Source organism: Catharus ustulatus, chromosome 11, assembly GCF_009819885.2.
Source record: "Catharus ustulatus isolate bCatUst1 chromosome 11, bCatUst1.pri.v2, whole genome shotgun sequence".
In the NCBI taxonomy this organism is placed as follows: domain Eukaryota; kingdom Metazoa; phylum Chordata; class Aves; order Passeriformes; family Turdidae; genus Catharus; species Catharus ustulatus.
Genome location: NC_046231.1, coordinates 15,226,016 through 15,238,075, shown reverse-complemented (window position 1 = coordinate 15,238,075; position 12,060 = coordinate 15,226,016). Strand labels below are relative to the sequence as shown.

Here is a 12,060-nt window from a genome sequence, read left to right as displayed (position 1 = left end):
GCCGCTTTGGGCGAGGCGCATTTCAGCCACGAATCCCCCATGCGTTTAATGCAGAAGTTGTGCATGAGGGAGCGGGGGCGGCCGGGGCTCGGTGTCCCCATGTCCCACCGGCGGGGCCGAGGCAGCAGCGCCGGGGCCTGGGCCGGGCCCGCCCATGCCGGCGGAAGCGGCGGTTGCCGGGGAGCGGCGGGGCCGGGCCGGGCCCTCGGCTGCGGGCGGGCGGGCCCAGCCCAGCCCGGCCCGGCCGGGAGCGCTTCTCCGCTGCCTCCCTCGGTGAGTCCTCTGGGGGCAGCCGAACAGGCCCCTGCCCGGCCCGGGGCTCGGGAGCGGGGACGGCGGGGAGCCGGGAAGGGCAGGGGCAGCGCCCGCGGGGGGAGGCTGCGGGCCCCGGCACCGCGGGGCTGCGGTGCGGGCAGCGCCTCCCGAGCCCCGAGCGGAGGGAGCCGGCGAGGTCCCGCAGGGGTGCCCGGTGCCCCGGCGGTGCCCGGTTCTCCGGCCGTGCCCGGTTCCCTGCCGGTTCCCGGTTCCCCGGCGGTTCCCGGTGTCCCAGCCGTGCCCGGTGCCCCGGCGGTTCCCCTGTCGCTCAGCGCGGTGCCGGCTCTCAGCACGTGTCCCCAGGCAGAGCTGCTGTTGATCTCCCGTGCCAGCCCGGCCGCTGGAGTTGGGGGCTGCCACACAGGCTCCAGCGCCAGCACGGGAATTGCATCCCAGAGCAATCCCACGCGGTGAGGTGGGGCCTCCGTGTCGTCAGCAGAGAGAGGACTGGGCTGCAGCTCCGTTACAGCCACACCAGTCTCTGCCCACCTTCCAGTGCCGAGCACGGCCCTCGATCAGCTCCTGCCGCAGCTGCTGCAGGAAATGCGTCTGACTGCCTGGGCAGACTGTCCAAGCTGGCTTTATTCCTAAAGAGCTGCTGGGAGACACCAGCTCCTAGAAATGCAAATGCCAGAATTGCACCTGGCTGTACCTGTCCCTCTGTTTGTCAGAGAGACAAAAAGAAAAATGGATCTTTGAGATTGGCAGGTGGGAAAGACCTTGTGAGACCTGGGAAAACCTGCATGGAGAATAGTATCAAAAGGAGAATATTAATCTCTCCCATAGCAGTCAGCAAGGAGAAAGCTTAGGCAGGGACAAAAACCACTGGGTAGGTTCACAGCACATTAACCTGTTGTTCCAACTCCCAGGTTGTTCAAGAGGAATGGTCACAGATCCATTTATGCTGTTTTGGTGCAGCCCTCAGGCATGGAAGTTATCCTGGTGTGACTTTCCAATTCAGCTAAAACTATTGAGGAAGGAATCAAACATGCAAGACCAGCTGCATGGAGATTAGCCCTTTGATTTGCTGCAGATGACTTGCTCTGCTTATCACAGCTTATCACAACCGTGGGATGTTTTTTCCCATGCTTTTTGCAGAGATTGGCTCATGAAGTCAAGAAGCTGGGCTGGCATCATCTCTGTGTGTGGTAGCAGCTTCCTGGCCACAGACCCAGGCACAGTGAAAATGTCCTCTGTGAAAAGAGGGAATGCTTCAAAGTCAGATGCCCAGGGTTCAAGGCTGTGAAATGCACCTGCCTGAGGCTTCTCTGTTCCCATGTTTTGCAGTTACCTTAGCTACAATGCCAAAAACAAGCCACAAAAGGAAGCTGTGGTTCTTACAGGTTCTGAAAGGGTTTGGTTTACCAGGGGAATAAGGAGCATTTTTACAGCTTCAGCAAAGGGCACAGAGTTGAGTTAATGGTTATGAAACTTGCAGAGCTGGAGCCTGCATTGCTTGGCTCCTAGGCCAGCATTAAGCTGTGGTTCTGGTGGAGAGGGGAGCAGCACACTGGGCTGGACGAGCAGTGTTGAAGTTGTTGGGTTACTCCAGCAACTGCTCTGTGCCTCCTGAAGCTGTGCAGGGTGCTGGGAGCTGTGACTCTTCCCTGGGGAGTCTGCAGGCTGGTAAAGGAACACGTATGTCTGTTTGCCTGGACTTCCTCAGCCCGGTTCTGCAGAGTGTGCCTGCATCTCACAGCCTGTGAATGCATAAATGGTGTGTGTCTGCTGGCAGCAGGCTGGGTCCTGCATTGTTATATTCAGGTTTCTGATGTGGTGGTAAAGCAGATGCTTTTCTGGGTGCAGGCAGTGATCAGGTTGGTGCCCAGGAGGGCTGACCCTGTTCTCTCATCCCTCTCCTCTGTGTCCATAAGTCTGTGCTCCTGCTGTATTTCCCTGGTGCTTGCTCCAGTGCTTCTCTGATCCCCCTGTGGATGTAAAAGTCATGTTCCTTTTGGACAAAAGGTTACAGGGGCAGAAAACAAATCCAGTGAAAGAAGTGACTTGTTTGATGCAGGGGCAGTGAATGGAATTGGCTCAGCACAGAACAGTTGCTGCAAAACTGTCCCAAGAAATGAAGCAACTGGGAATGACAGCAGAGATCATCCAGTTCCTCTCGGCAGGAATGAGCTGTGAGGGTCTCTGTCTTGTGTCCCCTAAACTGGCCCATGGTCAGCAGGAGCAGAGAGCAGCTTGGAAAGTGTGTTCCAGTGGTTGGTGACTGCTTGGCAGCTGCTTCCCAGGGCTGGGACACTGCTGCTGGGGGCCTGTGTCCCCCACAGGTCCCTACATGGGCAAGGTGCTCCCTATTGTAATGAAGCTGTCTGATCTTGCAAGATCCCAAGCCAGAGGTGATGTGACTTGCAAATCAGGGAGTGGGTGTCATTTGCAAATTCCCTGCAGCAGGGCAGGGTGCAGTTGGGATGTGAAGGTATAAAATGAGCCTTCCATCCCCCGCCTCCCATCAGCTTGCCTTTCCTCCTTCAATCCCCCGCAATAATTGTCTGCTCTGTTACAGGTCTTGATTCCAACCTGTCGTTTTGCGTGTAAATCACTGGGTTGGGACTCGAGTTCAGATCAAGATCAGATGTGCATTTCAAAGCCAGTAGCTGTTCTGGAGTGATCTCATGGTGAATGTTTTTTTTTTTTCCTCTAGAATAAGAGAGGCTGGTCTGGCTTAGTTGGATCCATTATTGAGGAGATTAAATAATACCAAGCCAGCATCCTTTTATCTCTGGCTGAGAGTCTGTGCCTGCTTTTCAGAAATAGCTTTTCCAAAGCAGCTGGCTACAGGCTGCATGCTGGTGTGCAGCTCAGCACTGCTTGCACTGCCTCTGCTGTTGTGTCCAGGAGATGAATAACAGCGTTCTGCTAATGGGTCTCATGTCAACAGGGGTGATTTAGCAAGGAAGGCTGCAGTGCATTAGTTGCTATGACTCAGACTCACTCAGCCTTGCACTGATCGTTTATTGGGTTATAAATTAAACTGCAGATGCTGCTCCCATCAGTGCTGGCATGCCAAGGATCCTGGAAGGGGTTTTTCCCATTGAGGTGTCTCAGAAATGTTTAAATTACTGCCTGAGGAGTCAGGGAGTGCAGGTTGTAGTCCCAGCTCTTAGAGCAGTGACTCCAGCCAAGCTGCCCTGGCGCCTGTCAGAGTCGTGGTGTGACTCTGATGAGGCTCTTGTGGCATCTGCTGAGAGCTCAGCAGCAGTCTGTGCCTGCTGCTGTGGCATCCTGCATGCTCATGTTCTCAGCAGGTTTGTTGTAGATACACAAATGCCATCCAGGAGGTCTTGGTGAGCAGTGCTGGGAAATTGTGCTGGCTGTCCTGTCCCTCCCTGGGGGAAGGATCTGTGCTTCTGTCATGGAAAGAAGAGAAGCAACAGGGACCAGTGTGGGCCAAGGCAGGGACTTGAGGATCTTTGAAAAGTGCATCAGAAATGAAAAACATGCTCTTCTAATCAAGTGACTCTGTTCTCCCCAAGACCTGAGAAACCATCTGGGCTCTTCCCCAGAAATCCAGGCTCTGCCCCACAGGGTCCTGGAGTGAAATGTTTTGTCTTTTTGTAAAGTGTTTGTCCTTCTGGGGGTCAGCCCCAGCCTGCTCAGGGGTGGTGACAGCACAGGTGTGTTCTCAGGGAGGATATGGCCATGTGGGCAGGAGCTTCATCTTCCTCTGGACAAACTGTGTTTGAACTACAGGAGCCTTTCAGAGGGAGCCCAGGGTACAGGATAATTCAAATCTCAGGCTAAAACCTGTCAGATGATGGCCACTACCACGTGTTTCCTGTTCACTGCTTCTGTGACTGCATTAGATGTTCCCATATGGGAGAACAAAGCCAGGAGAAATTTTTTGTACCAAGGGTACCAATATTACAGCAACTGTGAACATTTTCAGCACTGGTAAAAACACTGATCAGAGCCACAGTAGAGACAGTGCTGTTGGACCCCTTGTTTCAGCTGCATGAATTCCAGTTTGGGGTGGTTGCTACCTGCAGGACATCTCTGGAGCTGGGGGCGAGGTGTCAAATGAAAGTTAGAAATTTCCCTATATATATATATATATATGTATATACATAATGTAGCTTTTCAGTGGCTCAGTGAGCCCTGTTCATTTCTGTTCTCAGTGGTGGTTGGCTTCTGTGGCAGAGGCAGAGCAACGTGTGGCAGGATGTGTGAAGGGCCATCCAAGATTTCTGGACCCATTCCTCCAGACCCAACCCTCTTTCCAGAGTATTACAAACGCCCCTCCTCAGGTGAGTCCTTGATGCTTGTTACAGGTTTGGGGGTTTGTGCTTTGCCATGACACAGCTTGATGTTCTTACACTGGGCAGTCTCTATTCACACTGATGAAGGTGCTTCTGATGGTGATCCTAAAGTGGTCTGTACAGCTGTTTGAAAGATGGGAAAGCATAAGGCAGAGGTGAAGAGGGGACCTTTGCATTGTCTGTGGGCTGTGGGTGCAGAAAACTGAGGTAAAATCATTTCCTGACAAGGTTCTCCTTCCTTCTCTGCAGCTCGAGGGAGGCTGGAAGGAAATGCTCAGAAGCTGTATTTAACCTCTGGCCCCCTGGACTCAGTTCTCAACCCCTACTCTGCTTTGGGCAGTGCCCACCAGGCTCAGCCAGCCCCTCACATTCGCCCCAGTGGAAGGGAATTCCTGGAGAAGGGACAGAAAGGGACACTTGGCCTCTTACTGCAGCTCGAAGGGATCTCCCTCGATGACAGGATACCAGCTAAGAGTGAGTACAGCCAAATCACTGCTGACCTCAGCTGCCTTTGGGGCCAGGGATGAAGCATTGGGGATTTGGGGTGGATTCCCAGGATCTGCTGCCTGATGAGAGCTTGAGCTTCACTGGGCTGGTCACCCCATCTGCAGCTTTGGCCTGGCAGTGGAGTCAGCTGTGCTGGAGCCAGTGATGTTTTGGCTCCAGTCTCAGGTTTAGAATGGGAAGAGAGACTTTAAAAAAGATTAAAAAAATTGGGTTTCTTTATAGTCAAACTTCTATATGAATCAAACAAAACCTTGATGTATTGAGGGTGTTTAACATGGCAAGTTCCTAATTGGTGAAACCAGGCAGGATATGGGAAGAGTGTCTGTGGATGTGGATGAGAGAGCATCTTTGCAAAAGGTGTTCCCTTCTCCAGGGCAGGAATGTCACCCAGAATACATTCAGAGGTCCAGGAAGGAGATAAGGTTGAGCCCTGTGTGTCATTTTAATTTACTTCATGTGCTGGCATTGCCCTGAGCTGGTGCCAGTGTGGTAGATGCCACAGCTGCTGTGCCCAAGCAGGGAGGGAAGGATGAGCATCTGGTTATGTCAGCTGAGATATTCCCTGTCCTGGATAGCCTAAGGAAGGATAACTTTTGATTCAAAAACAAAGCAAAACCCCTAATCCATAATCTTGGTAGTGTCCACTTGAATGTGGGACAGTGGCTGACCCTGAAACCAGGAACAGTGCAAGTTCAAGGCTCTGCAGCCCTCTCTGCTTCAGAAAACCATGTGAGCTGAGCTGGGAATTGACCTTGCTCTTGAGAGGATGCTGGCATGGCTTGTCTGGCATAGTCCACACTGGGACAAGTGGAGAACAAGGGAGTCTGTGAACACCAGCAGTGTGCACAGACCTGTTCTGATGCTCATCTGGGCATCCTCTGGCAGAAGAGTCAGTCTGGGAGTGTGCATCTGACAGGGGCGGGATGCAGAAATGGTCTAGTCTGCAGGAGAGGGAAGAACTTGCTGGTTCTGTGGGCTGCTGGACCAGCTTGGGAAGGGATCTGTGGCCCTGGTGCCAGCAGCCTGAGCACCTGCATGCTGTGGCAGTGTCTGGGAGGTGAAGGTGTGTGTGTCTCCCCTTGCTGAACAGGGAAAGAGGCCAAGGACTTTGAGAAGGAAAATGTGAGGAGGATAAAGGAGATTCAGAAGAAGTGCAAGGAGAAGGAGCGAGCCCAGGAGCACAGCCAGCCCAAGCCTGTGAAGGCTCTGTGGAAATCCCAGAAATACGAAAATGTGGAATCAAAGGTGAAGGCCAAACTGCAGGTTGGTATCTGTGGAGGAGCTCTTGAGCTCTCTAGGCTTGGGGTGTGGCTGAGCCATGAGGGATGGTTGGGATGATGGAGACAGGGGAGTCCTGGAGCCTGCAGGATGTGGGGGCATCTCAGTGCTGAAGCACAAGGGCAGATGTGGCAGTGGGGCTGTGAGTGAGGGTGTGCTTTGGGTCCAGAGAGTGACTGCTGCAATAATCCTGTCCTGCTTCCCCCTCATAGCCATATTTTCTGCCAAGGGATGCTCTTATCAGGCTTTTCAGCTTCCCCACATTTGGGGCAGCACTTCTCTGGGTCTGTGCCAAAAAGCTGTGGTGTTTTGCCCCGTGGATCATGGTTCTGCAGGCTGCACTGAGCCTCAGTCCAGCTATTCCCACCCTGGGCATACACAGCGAGCAGTGTGTACCCACGTTTTCTTCCCCAAGTGATTGTCCTGGTGGATAACCAGTGCTCAGGGGGGGCACAGACATCTCCAGGCAGTCAAGGTTGAGGCCTCATGGATCAGCACAGCCTGTGAGGGTGCTGAGTTGGAGCCTTTAAGTTCCTCCTCATCTCTGCATTGCTTCCCTTTTATCTATGGCCAGCTTTTGGTGCTAAAATGATGTGTATTGATAACAACTGCAAAAATTGGCAAGATGATTCCCAAGCCAGTGGTTCCAACTACTGTGTCCCTTCTTCCTGGTGTGTCACCAACCTCTTTGATATCTGTGACCCTTCCACACATGGGAGCAAACCCACGAGTGCTTCAAGAACCCAAGCCTACACTCTTGTTTGACAAATCCTCTGGGTTAGAGGAAGATTGAGCTCATTTCTTCCTTTGTTTTGGAGAAAGGGGGTGGTCTCTGCGCAGGCAGTTTCTGCGTGGTGCGTTACTTGTGCTCTGTGTATTCCTCCAGAGAGGCCCTGGCACTGACTCATGATGCTTTAACTGTTGCTGTGGCTCTCCTGGAGCTGAGGTGTTCCCTGTGAAAGGATCTCCATCTTCTGTGGAGCTGCTACTGCTGCTCAGTTTCAGTTGGTTCTGCTGGATTTTGATGACTAATGCAGAGTTTTTTCTCTGTCATCTGTCCCCAAGTTTGTTATCTGTAGCAGTTGTCTTGGAAAGGTCCTGGCAGTCCCAGTGCTCCCTTGGAGGGAGATGGGGCAAGCTGTGCTCTGTGCTCCTGAGGTCACAGACTCAATCAACTTCGAGCTAGCTGTGCTGGGAAAAGGCAATTCTCATTGAGTTACCAGAGAGATCCAGATCTCCTGTTGAAACAGGATCATCTTTGGAGCATGAACAGTCTGGGCAGTGCTGAGGACATCCCATACCCTGCTCCTCACACCAAACCCACCAGTGTGATGTCCAATCCCACCATCAGTCTGCAGCTCTGCCTTGCCCTCAGGCAAGAAGGAATCTTCCCCAGGGAGCTGCAGTTCAGCTGAGACCTTGGGTGTTCGTAAGGATCTGGGGGTGGCCCTGTGCAGTTCCCATCACTCCCAAAGGCAGAGCTGTGCCCCAGCTGCATTTTTTCATAAGGTCACCCACATGCCACAGGGTCAACTTTCAGTTTTTGGGGTTTGTTTGAGATAGTCCCAGACTGCCTGCTAGACATCAGGTAGTGTCACCCTGTGCCACAGCCTTTGAAGATGCCCTTCAGATGCAATTCCACCAGACTCCTTCACTCTCTGCTCCTTTTTCTTTCTAGTGATACAACCACAGATTTGAGGTGCTGAGCAGAGCAGCACTTGAGAACAGCACCTCAGCAGGCAGCTTTGTGCCCACCTGCTTGATCCAAATGTGTTTCTGCAGAGTTCCTCCCATTTCTCAGAGATTCATTCAGTGGCCAGGCCTGAATCTGTTGCTGTTTGTTGATTTTTGCTTATCTTCCCCCAAGAAGTTCTGCCCAGCCATGGCAGAAAGCATGTGCTGTCGTGTGCCTGCTGGAAATCTGTGGCTGAGCTCGTGGTTGACCACCCAGACTTGGTTGAGAGGGTTTTTATTTGCTCCCTCCACTGGTGGATCTTTTCTTGCCTTTCCCAGGAGACCTCCCCATCTCCAAATCCCGAGGCTGTGAATTTCCTCAGGGCCTATTCTCGCTGTGGCTCTGGGATCAAGCCATGCAGACCGCTGTCCCCAAGGCCTGTCAGAGCAAAAGCAGGAGCAGACACAGAGGCTCCAGAGGCACAGGGTGCTGAAAACAAGGTGAGTTACACACTACCTGCATCCATCCCAGGCATTTCTGGCACTGATTCACTGCTCATGCTTTGAGCTCTTCATGTCTTTTGGAGTGTTGGGTCAGATGTGCTGCATGAGTGGGAGATCTGTAAATATTGTTCCTGGCTGAAGGGAAGGAGCAGGGTCCTGCTCACTGGGGTGGTCAGATGGGTATTCAGGGACTGTTAATTCTGGCTTCATCCTCACTCATAGTTACGGAGATCATGAAGTTCACTGTGAAAATTCTACCTCCTCATGCCAGCAATCTCAAATCTACTCTTCCAAGGGCTTTGCAGGAGGTCTTGGGGATTTTGAAGCTGTTCCCTCTGTAATCAAAGGAACTGTGGCTTCTGGACCTTAGATAAAATTTTGGGAACTGAGTGTGTATTTTAGTAAGGAGAGTTAAATCAGCATTAGTAGTTAAACCTTTCAAGTAGTCTCTTTGGGAGCTCCATGACTCATGTCCTTTTCCCTTGGCAAGTGTGAGATTGTCAGTTTGTTGGTTCCCAAATGCCATGAATGACTTAATTAAACAGGACATGATCTTCAAAGGAGGAAGACCAGGGAAATCTTAAATGCAAACACAGCCACCTTCTCCACTGTTGTGTCCAGCAGAGGAGCTGTGGTGGAGGTGCTGTCAGTGGGGAAGTGCCCCAAGGATCAGCAAAGCTCCTGCTCTGCCAGGGGTTCTGTTGCATTTCCTGGCCTAGTGAGCACCCAACCTGTTTTTCCTCTGTCCTCAAAATCCACTGGTAGGAGCTATGGGGACTGGTTTTTTCATGCCTGTTTTTTTCTGTCCTTCTGGCTTTTAACCCATGTGGTCATCTTGGGGACCTTAAAGAGGCCAGGTTTAGGCTTGGCTTTTGGTGCCTGCCTTTCCAAACCATGGCCACAGCTCTTGCCTGTGTGTGGCTGCACACTGAGATGGGCTGTGCTGAGCATCTGCCTGTCCTGCTGTCACACAATTCCCATTTTGTGTGCTGCATTTTTGCTTTTTCCCTCGTGTGGACGTGGAAGCTGGCTGCCTGCAGGTGCCCAGCCTGCCCTTGATGCCTCACTCTCTCTTCTTCCAGATGCAGGTGGAGGGCAGGAGCATTGACTTCATCAGGCACAACGCCTGCACTGCCAAGCGGGCCCCGCTGCGCCGCTCCCAGTCCCTGCAGGCGCTGGCCGAGCTGCTGCAGCAGAAGCACCGGGAGCAGGAGGAATACAACACCAAGCAAAAGGGCCACGTCCCCCAGTAGTATGTGTGCTCCTGTTTGCTCCATGAAACTGTACCAGCCTTAATTGTACCCCCAGGTTCTGCCTAGAGGGATGGGCTGGGCACAGAGGCGCACTCGGTGTGTGCAGCAGTGAGCTGGGGTGTGAGCACTGTCCCTCCTGCTTTCTTGACTTAGCCAGCATCCCATGCCCAGTGTGACAGGGCTCTGAGGGAGTATTTTCCTCTTCCTTGCTTGCTGTTGTACAATGATGCTGATATGGGGAAGCTCTGTGCACCTTGCTCCTGCCCCTTTGTAAGCTTTGTTCCATGGGATGCAGCTTGGGCATTAAAAGCTCTGGTTTTGGAGAGGCAGAGAGCTCGCTCTGCCTCACAGGTGTTCATCCTGCCTTGCACCTGGGTTCTGAGGAACATCCAGCTAGTGCTGTGCATTTTGGGGCTCTGCATGGGAAACAGACCCTGTCCTAGGACTGACTGTGGTTCCAGTCCTTCGGCTGTGCTGTCCTCTGCCAGCATCTCTGGCCATGAGCTGCTCTGTCCGACTTCATTCAAACCACAGATGGTTTGGCGAGGACTCAGTGAGCCAGAAATGAGGAGCAGCAGCCCTTGTCTCCATGGATCACATGTTGGCCTGAGTGCCTCTCTCCCAGCAGCCCATTGGTGCATGTGGAGCACATTTGCTGGTCCACATGTGTGGTTTAAACAGAGTGTATCCCCCACCATGAGGGTGTGTGCCAGCACTGGTCCCTGCAGTCCTCAGTCGGTGACACAGAACCTGGCGGGGTTTGAAGGGCACATTCCTGGCCTGTAGCTGTGCCCCTGGGCCACCCCCCCTGCCAGATGTGCTGACACCTGCTCTCCTTTGCCTGCAGCCTGCTGGAGAGGAAGGAGCTGTGGCGCCGGCAGATGGAGGAGCGGCTGCGGAACCTACCGGACCCCGACACGCCGCCCGGTCACACCATGATGCCCGAGAGCCAGCGCCTGGACACCCTCGGCAGCCTCAAACAGAGTGAGGGCACAAGAGGCAGGGATTCCAGCTCAGGAAAACAGATAATCCTAGACAGGATAAGGGGGAAGAGACACAGGGACACAGATTCCTGCCACTTGAAAAGTTGCGTGGGTTAAGGCCTGTGCAGGCAGGATGTGAGCTGTGCGCATGGAAAGAGCAATCAGTGTCCTGCAGGTTACAGGACTGGCTCTCTGGAACACACTTTTGCAGTGGACATGATGTTAGGGTTGCTATTGCTCCTAAAATTTTCAAAAGATTTTGGTTGGAAGGGACCTTCAGGGGTCTCTAGTCCAATCCTTGGTTCCTAAAGCTGGAGCAGGTCCCTCAAGTCCTCATCCTAAATAGAAGGATTCTGGGTCCTTTTTCCAGTGCTGCTGTTGTGTTCATGGTCATAGCACTAGAAAAGGATGGATTTCTTTGCTCTTCAACTTAAACAACTTCTTGTTTTCTATTTTTACAGGCCAGGAGCAGCTGATAAAGGACCTGGTTCTGCTGCCAATGCGTGGAGACAGCCTCAAGATGCAGAAGAGGCGGATAGAGCTCGAGAGGAAGCTCTCCCAGATAGATGAGGCAATCAAAATTTTCTCAAGGCCAAAAGTCTTCATCAAGTTGGACTCCTGAGCTGGTGGGACCAAGTGTGCTGTGCTGCTCTGCCTGAACATCTTTTGTTGCTGGGCAGGAATGGACATCACTTTTTGGGAGGGAAGGAGAGGAAGCCAAGGTCCAGACTGTGGGCCCATGCAAGTGCCCATAACAGTGTCCAATATGCAACTGGGATCTCTTGCTCACCTTTCAGTGCTTATCTTGTCCACAAGAAAGGGAGGGAGATGCCCTAATGAAGGCCCAGTAGGAGCCATGGGGACTATGTCATGCCTGGCTTTTTCTGTCCTTCTGGCTTTTAAGGCATGTGGTCATCTTAAAGAGGCCAGCTGTCTGTGCTGCTTGACTTGTCACAGATTAGCTCTGTGCTTTGGATCTGTGGCATCACCACTTACCCTTTTTTCCTACTTCTAGAAACTGGTAGGAGGTCTCTTGTGGTGCTGCCTGTGGTATTCCTTGTCACCCTCTTTCACCACTCTGAGCTGGATCATGGTCATGGCTCATCCTGAGCACCTGAGGGCTCAGGGACAGCTTGGGGACAAGAAAGAGGCACAGAGCTTCAGTGTGTTCTGCCCAGGGAAGGGCTGGGCTGTCAGGAGGGTCTGGTCAGATGTCTGGAGAAGCCAGATTCTGTGTGGCAGGAGAGACTCCAATAAATCATCATTTCCATCTCA

The 12,060-nt window shown here is 52.8% G+C and overlaps 1 protein-coding gene across 2 annotated transcripts; it reads left to right on the top strand.

Moving 5' to 3' along the window:
* Window positions 1-191: 191 nt before the first annotated feature.
* Window positions 192-12,060, top strand: ENKD1 (enkurin domain containing 1). Of its 2 annotated transcripts, XM_033069481.2 has the most exons (9): window positions 192-273; window positions 2,834-2,945; window positions 4,446-4,574; window positions 4,836-5,060; window positions 6,184-6,356; window positions 8,385-8,546; window positions 9,632-9,801; window positions 10,650-10,786; window positions 11,247-12,060. In XM_033069481.2, the coding sequence occupies exons 3-9, from the start codon at window positions 4,490-4,492 to the stop codon at window positions 11,405-11,407; spliced, it is 1,113 nt and encodes a 370-aa protein (XP_032925372.1). In that variant the 5' UTR covers window positions 192-273; window positions 2,834-2,945; window positions 4,446-4,489; the 3' UTR covers window positions 11,408-12,060. The 2 variants fall into 2 exon arrangements, with proteins under 2 accessions (XP_032925372.1, XP_032925373.1); XM_033069482.2 differs by lacking the exon at window positions 2,834-2,945 and having other exon boundaries at window positions 200-273.

What these genes read in the sequence shown, in the direction of transcription:
- ENKD1 (XM_033069481.2), top strand. Translation starts at nt 4,490, where the DNA reads ATGTGTGAAGGGCCATCCAAGATTTCTGGACCCATTCCTCCAGACCCA. An exon ending in CACAGGGTGCTGAAAACAAG is followed by an intron (nt 8,547 to 9,631) that starts GTGAGTTACACA and finishes CTCTTCTTCCAG; the next exon opens with ATGCAGGTGGAGGGCAGGAG. An exon ending in CCTCGGCAGCCTCAAACAGA is followed by an intron (nt 10,787 to 11,246) that starts GTGAGGGCACAA and finishes CTATTTTTACAG; the next exon opens with GCCAGGAGCAGCTGATAAAG.